This window comes from Cottoperca gobio, chromosome 16 (assembly GCF_900634415.1).
Source record: "Cottoperca gobio chromosome 16, fCotGob3.1, whole genome shotgun sequence".
Taxonomy (NCBI): Eukaryota; Metazoa; Chordata; class Actinopteri; order Perciformes; family Bovichtidae; genus Cottoperca; species Cottoperca gobio.
In genome coordinates this window covers 15351896-15375428 of record NC_041370.1, presented here as the reverse complement: position 1 = coordinate 15375428, position 23533 = coordinate 15351896, and the positions used below count along the sequence as shown (strand labels likewise).

Below are 23533 nucleotides of genomic sequence, written 5' to 3'. Positions count from 1 at the left end.
ACACATCTCATCTCCCACCGTTATTATCATCTCTACGCACACACACACACACACACACACACACACACACACACACACACACACACATAAAGGAGATTAATTGTGAATTTCAAAGTGCATTGTTTCCTAGTTATGTATGTACGATGGAGAATCATTATTTTTAGACTGCAGTGGAACAAAACAAAGCGTGTTTGTCAAGTGGCAATGCCAAGTACAACCTGAAGCACAGAGACAGTTTGAGTTAAAACCGTTAGAGGGAACATTTACTAGAGGACATATTCAGTAGTTTCCAGCATTTTCAAAACATTTCTCTGAGCAAGAGTCTATCTGTGTCTGTGTGTGTGTGTGTGTGTGTGTGTGTGTGTGTGTGTGTGTGTGTGTGTGTGTGTGTGTGTGTGCGTGCATCAGCTGTCCCCCCCTGTAGCCCTTTCATGTCACCCAACACCAGGGGCTTGTGGCTGTGGCCACGGGTGGTCTACTATGTGAGAACTGGTTCCTGTAGGGGGTGTGAAGAGACCCCCTGATGGTATCAAAATATATACCGCAGGGGGACAAACACACAAACACACAAACACGCACATACACACACAGCTACGTGCTGTAAATTATACTCAGAGGACTTGGGTGTCTTTTTCGACATACACACCCTGAGACTTTTGCTAAATTAAGGCAGTTTATTTAGTAATTTCTGTCATTCCTGGTTCCTCAGTTAAGATTAGGGTTATTGAACAGGACAAGTATGTAATTAAATATGAATTTGCTGGGGTGGGTGGCAATCTATGGGATTCTTGTTATCACGATGAGGTTCAGAATTGATTCTTGATTCAATAAACACAAAAGAGGAACTGTATTCAGGCTCTTATTCCAATTCACAGTGTGTGGACCGCTTCACTTATTTCTTTAGTTCACTGAATTGCAATACACAACAGAACTTGCATCAAGTTAACCGGTCTAGAAGGTCACAGTCAGCTGAATAAAACAAGCTGAAAGAAGTGTGTGAAGGTGCACAGCTTTTTTATTTAAAAAAGGTAACAGCAGTCATTTGGAAACATGTTAGTTTTTTGTCAGCATGAGAATAATGAAATACATGTACAAAATGTATTTTGTAGAAGTAGGAGTTAGTCTTCTTGTTCTGGAGTAAAAGAAGTGCCGCACTGTGCCGTTACTGTTATTAACGTGCGTCTAGCAGTGGAGAACACCTTCTCTGTTGATGCACAATAACCAGGGACACGGACTATGGAGGGAGTTATGTTTTCTTTAACCAATCTGACTTGGTTGGAGGTTTTGTAAAGTTCTGCAGTGTGCTGGTTCGACAGCTCATTTGCTAGCTGAAGTTCAATGCTCAGCTTTGCTAACGTTAGTATCTGGGTGATGGCGAGTATTCACAAAATATTATTTTCAGGTTGAAAAGCAAATAATACAAAAAAAATGTTTAATCCGTTATAGAAATCTGTCCCTAATCAGGTTGCATCAAACAGAGGCCTCAATTTACCCGCTGATCATTTAAGGTTTCTCTGAAATGATAGATATGTAGGAGGTATTGGTGTCACCTTGTGGCTATCTGCCAACTAAAGAGCAATAAAGAGGAAACACTTGTATCAGCAATACCACGTGCTTGAGAGAGACGTATTGACCATTGGCGTCAGGCTATCCTAACGCTCAACGACCCAACCAATAAGACTTCTATTTAAACAACAGGTTCCTCGAATAACACAAACCTGCTCATCTCAACATCAGCACCACTGGAAACTGTCTCTAAATACATGGCAAATCTTAGTGTTGTTTGACTAGTCCCGCAGGCCAGTCTAAGTAATGAGGTAAAAGTAATATATGAATTAATGTATACATTTTAGTGCCTGAAGCCTTTAATATTGAGACTGGAAAACACATCAGTGTACTAGTATTAAAACAGCTAACATTATGGTTTATAAGTTATTTCTACATGTAATGAGATGATATTTGCCCTGGGGATTCAACTGGGGTTTAGCCTTTTCCTAAGCAATGTTGTATCCAGAACTAGGTAAATTAATCTTGGCTCAACGTCAGAAAACAAACTAAGAGAGAGAAAGAATAAAAGGTACAGTGGTTGATAAAGGACAAAATGAGTTACACACAGACTCTGAGATTGCAAGAAAGGGAGAGAAATCACGCGAGAAAATGTAAGTGAAAGACTTAAAGGAGACTGGTTAGACAAAAAGGTGATTAAGTTAGAGGGATGTGCACAGAAAAAGATGGAGCTAGGAAAATTGATTTGCAACAAAATAGAAAGATGAGAATGTGATGGAGATGAAATTGATGGAAAATGAGAGAAGATCAAGCTGTGATGACAGAGGGAGAGAGAGCAGTGTGGGGGAAGAAGAAGCAAAACAACCAGAAGGATAGAAACATCATGAGGATGGAGCCAGACAGGAATACAGACAAACACCAGAGCAGAAGTGGGGCAGTTGCATAATGTTATAGATTCTCACTGTCTCTATCCTTGTGAAAGAAAAAAAAAAGCCTGCTCAATGATATAAACATTTTTTCAAGACTGTAAAAAAATAAAATCAGGCTAAATAATGTGACTTAATCACAATATCTTTTAACAACGTACAACTGTGGTTTCCTTCAGTCTCACTCCTCAGGCTTTCATTAGTCTCCCTCGTTTGATTCCTCTCTCTTTTACAGGTAATGAGGAGTGTTGATCACAACATTGATGTTAGGTTCAAGTTAATTACAGGTAGAATAACCATTTAATTGTGATGTGTGTGTTAAGTGGGTGTACATGTAATGTGTGTGTGTGGTTAAAAAAAATAAAAAAAAGAGGGGAGAGAAAAGAGGAGGCCAGTAACATAGGAAACTGAGAAGAGAGGGAATGAGTTCATCTTTTGCTTGCATGTCAGACTATTGTTATGATCAAATTTAAATGAATTGTATTTGAACCAAATGTACACGTGATTATGAACGGATTAATAATGTCTGTTAACAGCACACGATGGCTCAAAAGACAGGCTGTTGCTTGTGCTTCCATTAAAAGGGGAGGTTTTTTTGTTTATTGGTTCTAAAAACATGTGAAAATATGTGTCTCTTGTTTAACAGCTATAATGGAACAAGAGTAGATATATACATGTGTCTCCCCAAACTTTGACAGGGGAGCCTCTGACCCAATCGGCAACACATTTTAAAAAGCTGCCTTTCCATGATTGCCTTTTTTTGTTGTCGTTTGTGCACGTAACTTTAAAACACTGAACACCCTACTTGTATCATTTACTTTTTGTTGTTCTAAATCAGTCGTTGTGGAAATCCACAGTACAGAAATATGCCACATGGCAGAACGTTTAATCCCTGCCGGTATCCAAAGGGCATTTGTTTTGTGACACTGCCAAAAAGCTGAAAGGGTTCAAACAAAGGACTGTGTAGATTAAAAGACCCAATTAATCTATCCTCTTCCAGTCTCCCAAGCTCCAGGTCTAGACTTCAAAGCAGACACAAACTTGAAGACTTGAGCCACTAGTAGTTTTGTTCTTGTTTCCCCCTTCTCATTGGTGTGTACCTATCATGACTCATCAGGACTTATGGAAACAACTATGTAGTCATGTAGTTATCTTCAATAGAGTTACTGGTTATGGAACCAGTCAGGGCAGAGACCAAAGGATTGTGTTCCTGGAGGATAGAAAATAAAATAAAAATGAAAAATGTTTTAGCTCAGGAAAGAAACTAAGAAATAGTGCTTAGAGCATGGACTCAGTATTATGTCAGTGTCCTTGTTGTTAGAGAAAGGGGTACCCAACAGTGAATTGTAAAACCCAGTGCAGAAAGATAAGATGGGACAGGAAAAGGAGAAAGAAAACATGAGTAAGTTGTAAAGAGGATACAAGGGGGGACCACTTAGTACAGAGAAAATAATGGTCAGTTAGAATATCCTCAGTTCAAGGTGTACAACTATACATACCGTCCTGACCCGGGTCATCAGTTGCCCCTCTCGCTGCACTGAATATGATGTAACAATGTGCACACGTTCTTTTTTTCTAAAATAAAAACAATTAATGTAATTATTTATTACTGGTTTGGCACACAATCAAATATCACAGGAGGATTGAAAGGGGCACCTCCAAAATAATTGAGGAAATTGTTTCTTTGAGTGGGAAATCATAATGATTTACTAGGCTACAGGAACAAAGAAGAGGGTGTCATTTGTTTTGTATCTTTTGTGAGTCGCACGGACTAACAAGGAGGAAGTTGGTATGTCAACAACAGAGCAGTAGTGTGCTCAACAGCTCGGGGAAGGGAACACGCATACAGAGTGGCGTTTTGGGAGGAAGAACTAAAAGCCAAATGTGAGTCAGAGGACTTACAGCAGTTAAACATTTTAACAGGCGCAAGCCTCCTCTCGGTGTGTGTATGAGAGACTGTGTGTGTGTGTGTAAAGCCATACAGACAATAACAAGGCCAGTGAGCCGAGCACATGGTCCGGGTGTGAATATAAGTGTCCTACTGCCACCTATTGACTGAAGTAGGAAGTGCTCTCCCCTCCCCCACACATGGTGTTGCAGCAGGATTATACAGGAGTACAAATGGCCTTTATGACAGCGAAAAGACAAAAAAGGAAAATGAAAAAGGGCCAAAAGAAGAAGAAAATGTGTGATTAAGGGATAGAGAAGTGAGAAAGGGAAGAAAGATGTTTAACAGAGAACAACAAACTAATATTAAGACTGTCTTTCTTTCAGTACGCTTTAAAAACAACTTTCAAATCTAATACATGTTCATCTGTTGCTCAGGTCCATTTGTGCTGTTCCTCAGCTGTTTTCATTTCTTTAAATCATTTGCTTTCAGACTACTTCTTTCTCTAGTTGATTAAGCTCTCCTGCACTGTACTAAAGACTGTGTATAGTGTTCTACTACAGATTTAGTATAGGGTTATTACATGCACAGTATTTAAGTACACGTAGCAAAATGATGCATTACAACTGCAGCACTGTGGTTAAGAATACAGATGTTAGTTCTTAAAGTAATGAGCATCAGTAAAACCATGTATACAGCGTAATATATACTGTACATTTAGCAGCACTACGGTATATAAAACAATAGAGCGATAATACAGTAGTACTACAAAGTACGGCGTTTATCAAAGGCGTAAACGTATTTTGATATCATGAAGTAGAGTAGGTACAGAGTAGAGGTGCGGACACAAGTTCACAGAGGACAGAGCAGATGGTGTCTGCTGGACTTACACAATCTCACACACACACACACTGGTGACATAATAGCAGCATGCCAGGTGTGCAGTTGGTGGCCTGCAGTCTGGCATTGACTGTGTGCGTGTGTGTGTGTGTGTGTGTGTGTGTGTGTGTGTGTGTGTGCGCGCGCGCGTGTGTTTGTGTGCGTGCGTGCGTGTGTGTGTGTGTCGTGCTCTTTGTGTGAAAGGGGCCCCCTATTCACTAGTCTCTGCTGCCAGCTTGGCACTAAATCACAGGACAAGACGGTGCACGCGCAAACACACACGCATGCACACACACCACCCTCTGTTGCCTTTTTGTCCAGCCTATGGAGATAATGAAAAGAGGTCAAACAAGAAGACAGAGGCAGAGAAGCAAATGAAGGACGACAATGACGGCAGTTTAGTTGACGTTTAGGTGAACGAGACAAAGAAAATATATTTAATATGGTACAAGTACAGAGACAAGAAAAATAGAAAATAAATATTCTCTTTTTTTTTCTTTAGTGTCTCTTGTCCCACCAGTGAGCTGACTCAAATTGAGAACACACGAACACACACACACACACACACACACACACACCATCATGGCCATGCATAATGAGTAGTGGTAGAGGTGAGACTGCAGCTGGGTTGCCTGAAGAGAGTGCCTGAGGAAACAATTTGTGTGTGTGTGTGTGTGTGTGTGTAGGTGTGTGTGTGTGTGTGTGTGTGTGTGTGTGTGTGTGTGTGTGTGTGTGTGTTTACTTTACATGCTTGTGGATAGCGTGAACAAGTGTGTGTTTAAAGCCAGAGAAGTAGCAGTTACCCAACAGCCAAGAGACAAGGACAGAGAGAGAGAGATATCAGACGCAAGCAGTAAGAAGCAGACTGGGAGGTGGAGAACGGCACAAACTGAAGGATCCTCCACTCAATCTCAATTGTAGCTACCTTGAATGAGAAATATAACCTGTATACAACTGGTTTTCAATCACTCCCCAGCAACCTGCATTGCATCAGCACCTACAGTAGTGACCTGCTGTGGTATAGTATTTCACCACTCTAACAAATACTTGTGCTATCAGTTGATAAATATTACACGGTTGCACCAAGCCAGCGTCCAGAGGACAAAATCATATCATGTTGTGAGCTTATTGGCTCTTCAGTGTCTATCCTGACAATACACCTTTTTACTCTGATATTTTCATATCTACTATTGCTATGTTTTACAACAAGAAAAGCACAGGCGGAACTAATAACATTATCAATGGCTCAGTTCTGTTTTGGTGTCTCAGTAAACAAGGCCATTGAGCCAGCATGCACGACACAGGGCTCTGACACTTAAACACCTGAAATGAATGCAGTGATGATAAGCGTTATTAATTACACCTGCAAATTGAATTACAGAGGCTGACTACTGAAGCAACACACTGGGATTGTGTCATTTATTTATAAACAATAACTTGTGTCAACAGTCGTTTGACAAATGCTATGATCACAAAAACTATACTTGGATTCACACCGTTTTGTTTAGCAAATAACATTAATCAGATTTTGAAAAAGTAAAATAGACAAGTGTTCAACACAATATATGACTTGCCTCAGAGGCTTTCCTGCAAACTCATTTGAAGTTTGAGTTGTAGTAGAGAAAAGAAAATTCTTTCACCAGCAGAGCCATGCTGAGAACTGAATCGGTGTCATGCTCAACGCCTAAAACTACACAGCGATATTTAAACAAATTAAGTCGAGTAACAAAAGACTTGTTATCAGTTCATGATGCTTCGTAGTGTTGACATATGTTTGAACTCTGGTGCGTGTGTGTAGGTGGGACTGAAGTCTGTTTTGAATTTATTGGCTACACAACAGCCAGATTATGAAAAACTGTTGCTGGAGTCTGAACCATTCGTCAGTACAGAAGAGCACACATGGAGAAACTTCTGTCTGTGTGAAAAATATCAGCAATTCATCGGCTTGGAGGAGATTCAGAAAATCCATTTTTAGCTTCTCCATGAGAGCTTTCCCAGAGGATAATGAATTTGACCGCACACACACACACACACAGTATGTTGTGCTTGTGCATGCTCAGCAGTTTTCCACATGGCCTTTCCAATAGACGGCACTTTGATGGTAGTAACTCAACTATGATCAATGTGCTGCTATCAATATTTCAGTCTCTGCGCATCTGCCTCAGTGTCTCTATTTCTCTTGCTCATTTCTCAATTAATGAGAGACAAATAAGAGGTGAGCTTTCTTTTAATCTTCTTGCCTCCAGGTCCACTTGAACACAATGGCACATATGCATACAGATCTGCACCCGTTATTCATTCCGCAGAAAAAACACCTGATAATGTTAACAGCTACTGAACATGCACACCCTCACATGTGGTTTGGCCCTGTATATCTGTGAGAAGACACATTGCATTGCCCTGTTCTTAAATGTCCACAGCCTTTTCTCTGCTTCTGTGATGGCTTACTGTTCTCACAGGGTTCATTTACCTTTCTGCCAATTTAATCTAAGGTGTAATTCAAATGTTGCCACTAAACTTTCATTTGAACACCCAACCTGGAAGAACCACTGACCCATAGATGATCATTTTTGGCAAACGTTGGAAGCCCCGTCCGTCCATGTGTCTCGTAGCTGCAGCAGCAGAGGTAAACAGGAGCTGACACCTGTCACAAATTTTGGGGCTAACCAAAAAGCTAGCCCACAGATCTGTCCGTCTATCTGTGTCTATGTGTCATATGTCATGGAGCTGGAGCCAGAAAACTAAGCAGTGTCATTTCTGCTAATATCCGTGTTTGACACTGATGCCATCAGTCATGTAGAAATGAGAGAAAAAGCGGATGATATCTGTGAATATTAGTGGGTATATTTGCCTTCAATGTATGATGTTATCATAAAAAGGACTTAAAAAGAACAAAAAATATGATTTCATTGTCAGTTTCATGAGCAAAAAAGTAGCCCATGTTCAATGCTGACACACATGCATGAAATTGCATTTTCAGTGGTTTTGCTTAGAATCAAGTGCATCAAACCTTTTTACATAAGGGAGAAAAGCGGCAGCTGTCAGGTCTAAAAAAACTGAACAATACTGGTGATACGAGGTTTCAGTTGTATGTTGTCATTATGCCAACGCTCACTAGAGCCCAAAATTCAAGCTGTGTCCTGATAGCTAAGATGCATGTTGCACACTAATGCAGTGTGTCATGTGGGAGTAATAACAGTGTGTCTGTATCTATGAAGCGTCACGTCCTGTTTTAGACAAGGCTATTTCAAAAACACCCTCCTGACAGCCACAAAGGGGGGGTTTGAGGACCACAACAAAAATAATCTCGTACACAGCCCCGGCACCTCGCTCTGTCTGACTGTCCCCTTGTCTCCTTTCACATTTCTCAGCCACCGTGTTTACAGGACAGGGCATCTGCAGGTTTCAGTAATAATTCTATTTTAGTATAAATGGGCAGTACAGAAAGTAATATTCTTTTTATGTAACACAGATGTAGTAGGAAATATATTATAATTAATCCTGGTGCTGCAGTGTCACGGCTGCTCTATAATCAGTAACATCTCATGAAGCATGTATAGTTGGATTTGTATTTATATTGGAAATTGATATTTGTCATAGCTAGTCCCCGGACAGAAACACGCCCACGCTTAATTATAAGCTTGGTCACACATCATCATCCGTCCTCACATGACTACAGAGAGGAATTTGATGGAATTTATTTTAGTTACGGTTATACTTTATACAATTTGAAATGACAACACTCCTGCTGTGATGAGCATGTTTGTATTGTTTGAGGCCTGGTGTTGCCCTACAGGTATTTGCAGCCTGTCCATTGCAGCAGAGGGACGGCCTTGATGGGAGACAGGCCTCATATCACAAAGTCGACCCTGTCAGTTCAGCTAACGCACTGACAAGGGGACTCATTTGGGGGGGTTTTAAAAAAACAATGCCAAAAAAGACTGTCACTAAAAAAGTTAACACATATTGCAATCAAATACAAAACCTATATCTGTAAGAGAACTAGGGCCGTTTACTTTCTTATGGAATCAGAACAGAGGGATCTGCATATACATTTATCACACCTGTAACCTCCATTATCGTGGCACTACTTTGAGAGGGCACATAAACTGAGCGATGCATATCTTGGCAAATAAACTTTAAAAAGCAAGTATTGACCGAGTTAATCTTTGCATGTATACTATGAATTAAAAATCGAAAGTATTTTTGAGAATTGATACAATATGACAAAACATATCGCAATATATTTGTCTGCACCCCTAGTCAGACCAACACAGTTGTGAAGCTTTTAAGAAGTATAATTTATAGATTACAGTGGCTCAATTTTTCCTAGATTGTCATATTATGACACACTGTTTAATATAAATACAGTCCAAAAATAGAAGAAAGGAGGACAGAGGTGAACAGCGATGGAGTGAGGACTGAAAAGGGCCATGAGAAAGAGTTGGAAGAGTAACAGGAAGAAATGAGATGGAACAGGACAAGAGGGTTAAGGAAAAAGTAGGAAGACAGGAGATGTTTAAACTTAGAGGAATAGGGAAGTGAGAAGGAGGAGAACATTCATTGGTTTGTTGGCAGACTGCTGGTGGAGGTTGTTTACCTTTTATCTACTTACTCACCTCATGGAGAGGATGATCTTCCATCGCCACAATTGCTCACCGAGAGAAATATGGTGAAACATTTTTCTATGTTTTCACTTCTGTGCCAACACACACTCAATCACTGTTCCTCGCATGACTCTGTCACTCACAAAACGATGCATGTGAACCCTCACACTCCACACCTATACCCACACACACACACACTTGTCATTTCCTATGACATTTCCAGCCTCCATTACCTGCATACATTAACAAACCTCTCTGATGTTAAAAAATTATACATTCATACATTTGAATAATTCAGATTATTTTAAAAGCTGTGCACTCAATCACTCCCTTTTTCCAGATGGAAAGAGAGCTATTTACCTCAAATCACATTTGAATAAATCCTATAAATCCTTTCAAAGTTCCCCAGGATAAACCAATCAAATACCCGCAACGCTAGCTGACTGGCCAATCAAAATTAGCATTCATACTTGCAGCCTTTTTTTTTATTCAAAAGACATCAAATAGCAAATCAAATTGCAGGGCCCATTTGTGAGGCTCAATTTGTTTGAGATAAGAAAAGGTGGCTAATAGAGTGAGAGTGACAGAGAAAAAGGGGCATTGCTGCAGTGCCATAATGTAATTCCAAACCTAACAAAAACATTTGATGGAGTAAACAGCGTGCCTTTGGTTCATACATGTGGTAGATGATTCTATTTGTTCAACAAAAGAGAAATATATTATATGTGACAAACAAAATATACATTAGATGGCCAAACGGTGTGGACACCCAATTATTCCTGAGATGTAACCTGCTTATCAAACTCGCCAGTGAGCCTGTGTGTGAGAAACAATTACAACATGGTCAATAAGAATCAGTAAACTAGTGTGTGTGTGTGTGTGTGTGTTTATGTGAGATGGTAGAGTTAGAATGAGTAAGCAACACAAAAATAAGCATGGGAAATATGACTGCTGGAGCTACGACGGGCTAAAACTGAACAGCGAGAACAAAATATTTGAAAGGTATTTAATAACTTACACACTAGATTGTGACTGTATCCAATATAAAGACAGTGGACAGATAATTAAACTTCATCTTCATCTTCAACTGTACAGTATATCTCAAAAGTGAGTACACCCTTTAGATTTTTGCAAATATTCTGTTATATCCTTTCAGGGGATAACATTATCCTACTGAAACTTTGATATAACTTAAAGTAGTCAGTGTGCTGCTTGAATAACAGTATAGATTTATTGTCCTTTGAAAATTACTCAGTACACAGCTGTTAATGTCTAAACAGCTGGCAACAAAAGTGAGTACACCCCATAGTGAACATGTCTAAATTGTGCCCAAAGTGTCAATATTTTGTGTGACCACCATTGTTATCTAGCACTGCTTTAACCCTCCTGGGCATGGAATTCACCAGAGCTGCACAGGTTGCTTCTGGAATCTTCTTCCACTCCTCCACGACGACATCACAGAGCGCACGGATGTTGGACACCTTGCACTCCTCCACCTTCCTCTTGAGGATGCCCCACATGTGCTCAATTGGGTTTAGGTCTGGAGACATACTTGGCCAGTCCATCACCTTAACCTTCAGCTTCTTCAGCAAGGCCGTTGTCATCTTGGAGGTGTGTTTAGGGTCATTATCATGTTGGAAAACTGCCCTACGGCCCAGTTTCCGAAGAGAGGGGATCATGCTCTGCTGCAGGATGTCACAGTATATATTGGAATTCATGTGTCCCTCAATGAAATGCAGCTCCCCAGTGCCGGCAGCACTCATGCATCCCCAGACCATGATGCTGCCACCACCATGCTTGACTGTAGGCAAAACACATTTGTCTTGGTACTCCTCACCAGGGTGCCGCCACACACGCCGGACACCATCTGACCCAAACAGGTTTATTTTGGTCTCATCAGACCACAGGACATGGTTCCAGTAACTCACGTTCTTGGATTCATTGTCTTCAGCAAACTGTTTGCGGGCTTTCTTATGCATCGGTTTCAGAAGGGGCTTCTGTCTGGGGCGACGGCCATACAAACCGATTTGATGCAGTGTGCGGCGTATGGTCTGGGCACTGACAGGCTGACATCCCACTTCTGCAACCTCTGCAGCAATGCTGGAAGCACTCGCACGTCTATTTTTGGAAACCAACCTCTGGATATGACGCTGAGCACGTGGACTCAACTTCTTTGGTCGACCCTGGCGAGGCCTGTTCCGAGTGGAACCTGTCCTGGCAAACCGCTGTATGATCTTAGCCACTGTGCTGCAACTCATTTTCATGGTGTTGGCAATCTTCTTATAGCCAAGGCCATCTTTGTGAAGCGCAATAATCCTTTTTTTCAGCCGCTCAGAGAGTTCCTTGCCATGAGGTGCCATGTTGTCCAGCATTCAGAGAGAATTGTGCCCAAAACACCAAATTTAACAGCCCTGCTTATCATTTACACCTGAATCCTTGTAACACTAACGAGTCACATGACACCAGGGCGGGAAAACAACATCATTGGGCACAATTAGGACATGTTCACTATGGGGTGTACTCACTTTTGTTGCCAGCTGTTTAGACATTAACAGCTGTGTACTGAGTAATTTTCAAAGGACAATAAATCTATACTGTTATTCAAGCAGCACACTGACTACTTTAAGTTATATCAAAGTTTCAGTAGGATAATGTTATCCCCTGAAAGGATATAACAGAATATTTGCAAAAATCTAAAGGGTGTACTCACTTTTGAGATATACTGTATGTAAATTATGACAGGCGTTACCCTCCAGCTTCCTCTTCCTCTGTTTTGAAAACAAAAACTAAGCGTATCCGAGACTCATGTTTCCTGAGTTTTAACGGATGACACACGCACACACAAACACACAGCCTTCACATCTGATCTCCAAACTGAAGTTCCTGCTTTGTGTCCAGTCGATTACACGTTTGCATGAACATGCAATTTGTTTGAGTACTTGTTAGTTTTGTAACGAGTGGTTTAAATAATACATTTATTTAGTAATTTGTTGAATGAATATCCCCTATGGTTATCATGTGGCTGTAACTCTATCTTTACAACAACAAGTATTTGTGACGACAAAAAAAGGCACCCAAATGGTTACATTACAGGACAGTAACACAGGTTGCGTCAGCCACACAACACTGTCCCAAAATAATGTTTGCCCTGCAACTTCTCTTAAACAAGTGTAAAGGGCAGGTGTATCTTCGCCTGCACTTTCACCCATGTGTAACATGTGCACAAACACACACACCAAGGTTCAAGCAGCTGGTGAGTTTGCCCTTGACTGCCCACCCCCGGGCACTGCAGTGGCATGGATGCAGCTGTTTTAAAGAGTTCTGGATGAGATTTAGAAAAGCCATGTCCTTGTCAAGGGTATATTCTTGTTTTTCATTACACAGATATAAAGTGAGTCTGTGTTCGGGCCGACAATAGTACTGTCTCCTTATTCACAAGGTAATGAGTTAAAAATGTATGACATCTGATTTAAATATGTGTAAGCATCCATACCAGGTATAAGACATGGTACCAAGTAGCATGTGTATATATATATATATATATATATATATATATATATGCCGCTGTGATCCTGCCACAAAAGGAGTTTGAACCGGTGTGCAACATCTTTACATCTGTTATGCGGTAACACTAGACTTCCGGGTTAATGTCCCCTTTTCCTATTGGTACCTGTATTAACACAACCCCACAGCATCTTTTGCTTTTGGGCACAAAGGCTGTAACACGGGTGGCTGGCGTCTCCCTTAGAGATAGGGTGAGAAGCTCAGCCACCCGTGAGAGACTCGGAGTAGAGCCGCTGCTCCTTTGCGTTGAAAGGAGCCAGTTGAGGTGGTTCGGGCATCTAGTAAGGATGCCACCTGGGCAACTGAATCCTGAGTACCTGTTGCCTCAAAGCATTGCCTTCAAAAGTTCCGAAAATCAAACATAATAAACTGGCTCTTGTCAAAGCAATAATGAAAATTTGCTACAGCAGCATCCGCTGCAGACTGTAGTTTGTTTTAAGTAGAAGGACGGCGCTAAAGAACATGTTTTTGACAGCTCTCAGGGATGAAGTCTTGGTTACTGAATAAACAAGCTGTACATTTGACAGGGATTTAAAACACAGCTAGACTAAAACATGCATGCTCAGATTTTCAGGTTGAACCACATTTAAATGATGTGCATGAGCAATAAAATGTTAAAAAGGATGAGACACTTGACCTTAGCTTGTTGCAAAGTACTAAGGAGGTTTGCAATCGCTTGGAGAGGGGAGATGGTGAGAGGGGGATGGATCTGAATGTCATTTTGTGTGCTTATTTGTATATTAGTTTCGGTGTGTGTTCATGTATACAGATGTAGTACACAGATTTGAGATTCAACACCAGACAACAACCTTTCAAAAATTTAACCGACTCCACCAAAAAAGTCATCGGTAGATAAGCGAGATTTGTGTTTGCAATGTGTAGACTTGACCTTGACCGACCCGCCTGGGGCTCTAACAGAGACATGGTCTGCTGTGCGATTAGGGATTCTGGGAGTCTACTGTTAAGGAACAGATGTCCGTGCACAACAGCTGTTCATCTGGCATCATCTCCCCAAGATCCTAGTTATCCTATATCAGCACCTTCAATTGTCCAATAGTAATACTTCCAGTCCCGCAGCAAAAAAGTCAAGGATCAGTACATTTGCCGGACATTCAATGATCCTTATTGTCATTTAAGTACCTCTTCTTTGAAATAATATTTTGAAAGGCTACATCAAATAAACAACTTAATTCAAATGAATGTTGTGAGTGTGTGTGTGTCTGTGCAGCTGTATGTGTGAGAGAGATAATGTACTCACCCTGAAATGACTGCCTGGCTCTTTCCACTAGCTCCTCGATGGGATAGCTAGCCAGGTCTCCTCTGGCATGCTTAGTCTTACAGTAGGTACATGCGTTCAGACACCTAGACAGACAGAAACAGACGATAAGAGCGATGGTGAGAGAAAGAGACCGCTATGGATGCAGAGAGCAGTATTCTTCAAACATCATGAATGCACGTAGGGTGAGATGCCACAGCAAATATACAGTACAAAATTAAACACGGAAATATAAAAATGTTTTGTAATTTATGTTGCACGCTAAGGCGTTTAAACAAGTTTATATTTTGTAAAGAATTTGAACATATGGCTACATTTGGTGCAATAACTACAAGTTAAAAAACTAATTTACTTTTTTAAGTAAGAGTTATACATTGTAAATCATTTACAATATAACATCTCAAAATGTACCAATCCAGCCATTAAAGTGATTGTTTGAAGTAGGGTTGTATAAGGTACTTATGGGCTGGAGTAAATGGCAGTTGGCCTGCCCCCAGTTGGGAGAAACAGGCAGGCATTACAGCAGGTGGAGAAGGGCGTCAGCAAAACCTATTTAAGCCACCTAAGGGCCCACCTAAAAAGTTCCGGAAAGTGCTGTCTGACAGCAAGGTAAAGCAGTCAAAATATTCCTAATATAGTGTACACTTTAACTAGTACTGATGTTTTAGGTGGGCCTTTCTTTTAGGTTGCTAAAATGAGTTTTGCTGCTGCCCTCGTCCACAGCAGTTCATTACTTAGCTTCCATGCTGGGACTCCTGCTTGATTCTCCAAACTGGGGACATGCCAACAGTCGACTACCGTAGGTAATACACTGATTAAGTACTTCATATAACCCCAACTCAACAATCACACAAAACTATCCCTTTAACAACATCTTCCCATCTGAACAGTGGAGATAGCATGGATTTAGGAGAACATGGCGAGTGCACAGATAGATAAAAGACTTTTAAATTGAGGAAATCTATTCATGCACTCTTTTTCAATAGAGCGGACACAGGAGAAGAAAGTCAAAACTCTCCTGAAGCTAGCTCCAAAATAACCGTGGACAGTTGTCTCTCGGACCGAGGGAAGCAGCAGAAAGATTAGACTCAATACATGTTTTGTTTTACATAAAATAAAGACGCTTAATTCAAATTGACCGTGAAAGGGAGGGAGTAAGACTATGAAGCAGAAAAAATTATATAAGAAAAAAAAAAAGAAATACGGCCTCACACCAGATCCAGAAGCATGGCACGGTATATTCTAGTTCAGGATAAAGGGGGCCTTTCTTCACTACTGGAAAGAAGAATGAAGGCCATTGTTAAACAAGTGTTTTTTGTTTCTATTTACTCCATTAGGGTCATACTGGGTTAAAATATACACTGATGTTATTACAGTAGTTTCTTTTCACTCAGGGTTTCATGGCTGGCTTAGATTTCACAACAGCTTTAGTTACTTGCAAGAACATGCAGTCGGGTGAACACAAGTTAAACACAATACATTTGTTAAATGTGTGTGGATCAAAATACTGAAAGGAAAAAACAAGACCAACCTACTTTCTCAAAAACCTTTTGACCTGTGTGTTCATGTATGGTGTTAATAGTTGGCACCTTGACCTCTACGATTTTAGTTTTTGTTCTGCATTGCTCATTTGAAGGTGGATCTAATACTGCCACAATTCAGTTCAATTGTCAATGGAGTATACCAACAGTGACGTAAAGCACTAAAATACAGTGGTGTTTTCACTAAAAGCCCCAAATTAACCAAACTGTGACTAATATTGGACCACAGTCCACCTACTCATGAAGAGAACAACATGACCATCTATTTATACAGCACCACTAATGCAAGCGTTTGACACAGAAAAAAGATCAAAAACTCAATGTTATCTCTAATAAAAGTGTGACAATGTTTAAATTGGTTTGTTGTGGGATTTATACACTTTATGCAATGACAAAAATGTCTTACTAAAGATTATTAGCATCAAATGCTGTGATGTAAGGCAGCTAGTATTAGAGTATGAAATCAGACTGTTGTAGATAACAAGCTTAAATCCTGTATCTGTCCGTGACAGACCCATGGAGAAATTACAGGGATTCCCAAGAACACGCCAACAACACAGAACTCGAGGCTAGAGTAATGAGGTAGTGGAGAGACTATCAGTGTATCCTCATAGTTTACACGAGCCACTGAATGAAGGCTTGAAGCAGCTCTGGGAAGAACAGGGTGACACACTACAGATGAGAGTTGAGAGAGTGCTTTCAGAGAAAATGACTTCTCAGAAATGGCATAGATGTTATGGTTAACTAACAATGTTATGAAGTCCACATACAAAAATGGTGTTAAAGTTTAATTTAAAATATATTTCTCGGAGGAAAGATTACTTGGAACTACTTTTCTAGTATTGGTTCAGATTCAGACACACTTGGACACATTTACACGAGGGGCGATGCTAAGTTTGACCACAGATCACTACAATTAGCAACAGAGCCGATCAATTAACACAAAACTGACAAAGCAGCAATGCTAGAGGGTCTAAGGAACCTTTTGAACACTTTCTTTATGGAATTTTCTGGACTGTGAAAGACCTTCTCACTGCAAGTGCCCACTGAGACAGCTACAATATCTTTATAATCATTTTGAAAAACAACCAAAACGCTGGGAGCATTTTTTTAATGCCACCATGGAAAAGCAAAAAGAGAATATAGCTATCTATCCATCAATCTCTCCCTCTCAGGGTATTGCTTATCGGAGTTGAGGGCACTAAAGATGGCAGCTAGGTCACAGGACCTCGCTGTAGAGAAAACACAGACAGATGGGGCCCTGCATGTACATTTACTCGCACGCACACGCACACACACCCACACACATCACCACCAGGGGGTCCATCCATCTTAATGTGATCAGGCCCAGCTGAGTGGATCACACCAACATTAATCTCAAGAGACAGTCAGTGGCCTTCTTGAGTGTGTATGTGCTTGCATCAATTATATGTATGTGTGTTCATGTGCCTGTGTGAGCATGCTGCTGCTGAACATTTGTCCAGTATCACAACAACGCATTAGCAGTTACGACCTCACCATCAGCCAAAACAGACTGCGACAACTAGTCAGCACCCTTAGACTGACAGTGACCGAAGGAGAGGAGCAGTGTCACTCTCTCTGACACACACACACACTCCTTGGTGTCTATTGACGTTGTGCTGTGCTTGAGTTACTCTATTCTGAATTGCATTATTTTCTGAAGACTAGAGAAGAGAAAGAACTGAGATTTGCATTACTGTTTAATTTAAATGTATTCCAACCAACAACAAGGAGAACTTTTAAAGAGTAGCTGAAATTACACAATGATTTCACATTACTGTTCATGAACAACAGCAAAACGCCAGCGGTGTAAAGGAGAAAGATTTTAAACAAAATATTTCTCCTCCTTATCAAGCCTTCTCCTTTGTTTCGTCCCAGTTAATTAAACCACAGAGGTAGCTGTTGAACCTGACAACAGTGTAGTTCATCAGTGTGTTACAATGAGAAATGCCACCTCCCCTGTGTGTGTGTGTGTGTGTGTGTGTGTGTGTGTGTGCGTGTATCTGTGTGCGAATGTGTATTGTGTATTTGCAGCCTTGATAAGGTAACAAAGAAAGGAAAGCCCTGAGGTTCCTCTATACATTTGTAAACCTCCCTCGACACACACACACACACACACACACACACACACACACACACACACACACACACACACACACACACACACACACACACACACACACACACACACACACACACACACACACACACACACACACACCAGGAGAGCGTTGAGTAGGAAAAGGTTTTCCAAATGATAAGTATTCAGGCTCTACACAATAATTAGAAACTGTACCATACATAAACAAATTGGGCCATCTGTGCATTTACATGAATGTGTGTGTGTGTGTGTGTTCATTGGGGTTTGTATTGTGCGGGCTTAAAGATGTAATTATGAAAACAAAGCTTAAACTGTGAGGGGAAGTCTGAGCACTTTGCAAATTGTAAAGAAAGATTATCCATCGCACTTATTGTTGAGATTGGGAGAGGGGTGGAGTGAGTATAGGAGCAAACAAAATCTTAAAACTGCTATTATATGAGAGAACAAAGCTTCAAGCCTGTAAGTTTACTGTTACTGTCATCTCAAAGTCAAAGTGGAGGTTGCAAAATGATGTGGAGTCACGAAACAAAGCATGCTGACACAATGGAGTAAAGACCTATTAGGAGCAATGAATAGAAGATGATTAGTTATTCAGAGAAAGGTTGAGAGCAGAACTATATTTACCCTTGATACACAGTAAGATGGCTGCACTCAAGTTACATGGGAACTTTGCATGCACGCCAATGATCTTGAGGGACTCTGTTAAAGACAATATTCTTTATACCTCATATCACTTGATAAACACAACATTTGTTTACCCAAGTAATTACATTGCTGCACCAGTAAAAAGAGAAAGCCAGCCTTGTGAGGAATTAGAGCTAAACTTGTATCAATACTTCCAAACAAAGAATATCCATATGTCTGCCTTTTGTCGATGTTATTAGTCGAGAATATGAATGATGGTGGTCAGCATGTACAAAAATGTAAGCAAGCAGATCAGTGTGTCATTACCTGATGGATCGTGCAAAATTCCCAAATTGGGCATGTGACAGACTTCTTATCTTACCAAGTAAAACCCACACGTTGTGTTTTATTACACAAAACAACACAACAATGATTTGCTGCTTTCAAAATGAGGCCAAACCAAATGACAGAAATTATGCAAAGGCTTTGAGAGTTCATTTGAGAACATTTTTCAGATGGCCTATTGACCGTTGATTAGTCGATGCAGACTACACACAAAGGGGTTTAATTGAGTGTCTGAAACCTTTTACAGTCCAGAGTTAAAGTTGAGAAACAATGAGACTGCCATGGACTGGCAATGAGTCTCTCTGGTCAGACTGAGGAATAAATAAACACACATTTCTCTCACCATTATCTAACTTAATATTGTTTTTGCATTTTGGTCTGTGTGTGTGTGCATGTTTCTATTCATCTATAAATAGACCAGTGTGTATAAGTGTGTGTCCTACTGCAGCTGGGGCCTCTCAGTGTTCAATCCAGCCTGTGAGTCTGGCCTCTTGAATTTATTTTGTCTCGTGTTCCCAGTGCTGCACACTGAAACAGCTCTGCGTGTGTGTGTGTGTGTGTGTGTGTGTGTGTGTGTGTGTGTGTGTGTGTTTTAGAAAATGTGTCACATGCTGACCTTAGATTTCTGTAACTCACTTGTTGTTTTGACTGGAAAGAGAAAGCATGTGCATGTGTGTGAAACCACCAGCCCATGTCTACAGTGCATAGGAGCTGTGAGTGTTTTTCCAACTTCTTGTTTTGTCTATAGACAGACCTCGAGACACTGTTTGTACTAGATCAGTCAGCCCATTGTTACTGGGCAAGAATGGTAAATTATGATGTTTGTTTATTATGAACCACTAGACATACTGATAAAGTCAAGGAGTATAAGATCTGATCCAAAGTTGCTCTGCATAGCCAGCTAATTATCTCACCTGTTGCCTTCCTGACCACTTTACTGTGTAACTGACTGACTGTCGAAATCACTTGTTGTCGTCAACCTCTCTGAATGACCAACTGACTTTACTGATTCACTGGCAACCAGACTCACTGCAAGACTGAGTGACCTGCTCATGGTGACTTAACAAGCGACTGAATAACCCGCTGGTTTGACTGGTGACTGACTGAGTCGCTGGCCAAGTAGGTGAGCGACTAACTAAACAAGGATATCTCCATCAGGTATCAGAAAACCTACTTGAAGGCTTAAGACCTTCAACATTCTACTTAGTGGTGCGTGTTTGTTGTATCACAGATTTGTACAAGTTTTGTGATTAAACTCACTGGTTGGTTTGTTTTACCACCAACTGCGTTACATCTTCAAAGGTTGATCGAACACATGCCTTAACACGTGATCAGCCCAGTGACAAAGTGTTGCGTCGCTTTCACTAACATGAGGCAAAGAGCAGGAAAGTGCCACTGACAAAATTCTGGTATGATTTTACGTTGCTGTTTTACAATGCAATGTGAACGTCACAGTGTGCCGTCATCTCATTGGTTGCGCACTGAAAAGCCAGCAGCTGACTGAAAGAAATGTGAAGGTGATCTTAGTACAGAGTTTCTCCAGTCCTGGTTGAATATGAAAATATATTTATAAAAAGTATTTTTAAAATAATTGTTTTATAGCTTTAAGTATAAAATAAATCTATTATTCCATTAATGTTCCTGATGTTTTAGGTTTTTGCCATGGAATCGCTTCAGTAACGGTATCGAGATACTTTAGGCAGATATTGTTTCGGTCATCATTTTGGCATCATGACAACACTAGGGCGCACTGCCACAATGCTCAGTTTTCTTTCTGTCATTCTTCTTTCTAAAGAACAAAAGGAAGCTAAAGAATGGCTCACAATGATGATGTAGCCTCATTGACTAAATGTTTGAAACCCACAGTGAAGATGGCTTGAGTACAGGCCTTGCAGAGCATCACCACAGGGTCATTAATCATTATGATTTTATTCAAGTTTATGTTAACCGTTACTTTGCCCCCTAAAACGGAAAGCTTTAGAGTTCCTGCACACTTCATCTGATTCATTGTAGAGGTAAGCACCTTCACATTAAAGTCAAGAGGGTTTGACCTTGTGTTCAAGTGTTTCCAGTTACAATTCAATACACTGGAGTAAAAACAACAAAAATGTGTTGTTGTCCCACTAATCTCACTGCACTGCATATGTACACAAACCCCTGACATCCTTCTTGTTGGAGTCACAGAGAGCAAGCCTCTTCTGTGCCTAGATGTTTCTGTCGTGACGACTACCTCTTGGAAGGATACATGTAGGAAACTGGTTTGTAAGATGATCAGTGCGTGTGTGTGTGTGTGCGTGTAAACTGTGTTTGCTTGTGACACACTGTGGCTAATTCAGTTACTTAGGGGTTCTGTAGTGTAATGCCTTGTAATGACACACAATCTCATTTTGTCCAAGGAGACACATCAATCTTTTGGATTTACTGTGGGGAGCAAAGTCTCTCCTGGTGAGTGAGTAGGAACAACAGTGGATGGAGAGCACGCGTGTGTGCGTGTGTGTGTGTGTGTGTGTGTGTGTGTGTGTGTGTGTGTGTGTGTGTCTCAGCCATGTATTTGTGTGTTAAGCAGTGGGGAAGAGGGAAATGGAATAATATGTTCAGACCAGTGGAGCTGAAAACTACCCATACATTGGTTTGATAAACAGCAGGAAAGGCCACCATGGTACATAGCCAGAAGAGGTGTGGGTATGTGTGTATGAGTGAGTGGGAGCGTGTCTGCATATGATCATGTGTGTGTGTCGGGAACGAAATAGAAAAGAAAATGGGAATTTCTTTGTGGAGGTGTGATTGTATGTGTGCTAAATCAAATGGGAGTGTGTATATATTGTGCATCCATGCATTCCCACAACTCTATACACATATGTACGTGATCAGAAATCCTTGTGTAAACACCCTTCACTCCTCTGTAACTCCACTTCTCTAAAGTACATCAGCACACGTTCTCCCTCTTTTGTTGCTGCTTCACATGATGCATTTTCACTTCACAGCAAAACAACAAAGGAAAGAAAAGATGAGATCATTGACCGATGATCAACAAAATGAAAACGCAGTCAAGTAGAGCAGTGAAACGTGGCTGGTGTATTTGCTTTTAAGATGAGGGAGAGATGTGGACAAATTATCTGTAGTGAATATTGCATGAACCCCGTCGGTGGTGATATTACAGTCTGAAAGGGAGTCTCAAGCTGGAGCAGACATACCTATTTCGATTGATGTGTAAAGTGTGCGTGTGCATGTGTGTGTGTGTGTGTGTGTGTGTAAAAGGAAAAAAGGATTTCCTCGTGTGAGTCTCACTGTTGCAACTCGGGCAAAAACTGGCTCCTCATTCTCGAAGGCCTTATTCACTTCCAGACTGTAATTGCCAGAGAAATTCAAATTACAAAAGAGCACATAGGCCTGATTCAATTTGCTTTTAACTCGGCTAATGACTTCCCATCTCCACCCGTTTCTCCCGGTGTGTGTCTCTCTCTGTACTGCACTCCCCTTTCTCTTTCAAGCAGAGACTTTTATCTGCAAAGATGCCTTCTCTATTCCTATAGTGACTCCACTATTCTTTAGTGATCGTCTTTATTATAAAGTGTGTCACCAATGAGCTGTACTGTGTCTTTTTTACCCTACCACATCAAGGCCTCTAGCATCAAAAAGATAATGTGCTGAGTTCAACTGATCCAAACAGAAATTGTTGCAAAGACGGCTAAGAAAAGAATCCAGCAGCGGAGAACGCTCTGAGGCGTGCTGATTGGGACTGAGAAAGTGGAGCGCGACTATCAGGTGCTGAAGATTGTCATTTTTGTGCTGAAAAGCATGAAAGACTGCTGGTGTGATGATAGTCAATATAAGAAAAGTGAGTATTGAACAATGTTTAGAAACTGGAAAGTTAACTAGATGGAAAAAGGATGTGGTATCGTAAAGAGATTTCAGCTGAGCCGATTTTTGCATTTTTAATACAAGAGACATAGAAGAGATTTGAGTTTTCTGTAGTAAAGTACAGACGGTGTACCGTGTACCGTTTTTTCTTTGTGCTGTGCAAGACTGTTTACTGGCCACTTACAGCACAGAAGCTGAACATCTCCCAAACGTTGATGCAACCATGATGGCCTCTAGCTTTATGAGCCAAAACTACGGTTTCAAGTTTTTAGTCATTATGCGTTGCGATGATGTGTTTGGTAACTAAACACTAACGTTACAATACATTGGGCTCAAAACAAAACTGCAGATGTTTGTGTTTGAATGTGATAATATGATACACACATCGGCTGGA

The 23533-nt window shown here is 40.7% G+C and overlaps 1 protein-coding gene across 2 annotated transcripts in view; it reads right to left on the bottom strand.

Moving 5' to 3' along the window:
- Window positions 1-23533, bottom strand: part of cdkal1 (CDK5 regulatory subunit associated protein 1-like 1) — a 227723-nt gene that overhangs the window by 115694 nt on the left and 88496 nt on the right. For both annotated transcript variants that reach the window (XM_029450878.1, XM_029450879.1), the window contains one exon: window positions 14629-14732. In XM_029450878.1, coding sequence (XP_029306738.1) covers window positions 14629-14732 — 104 coding nt within the window. The remainder of the gene's footprint in view (window positions 1-14628; window positions 14733-23533) is intronic.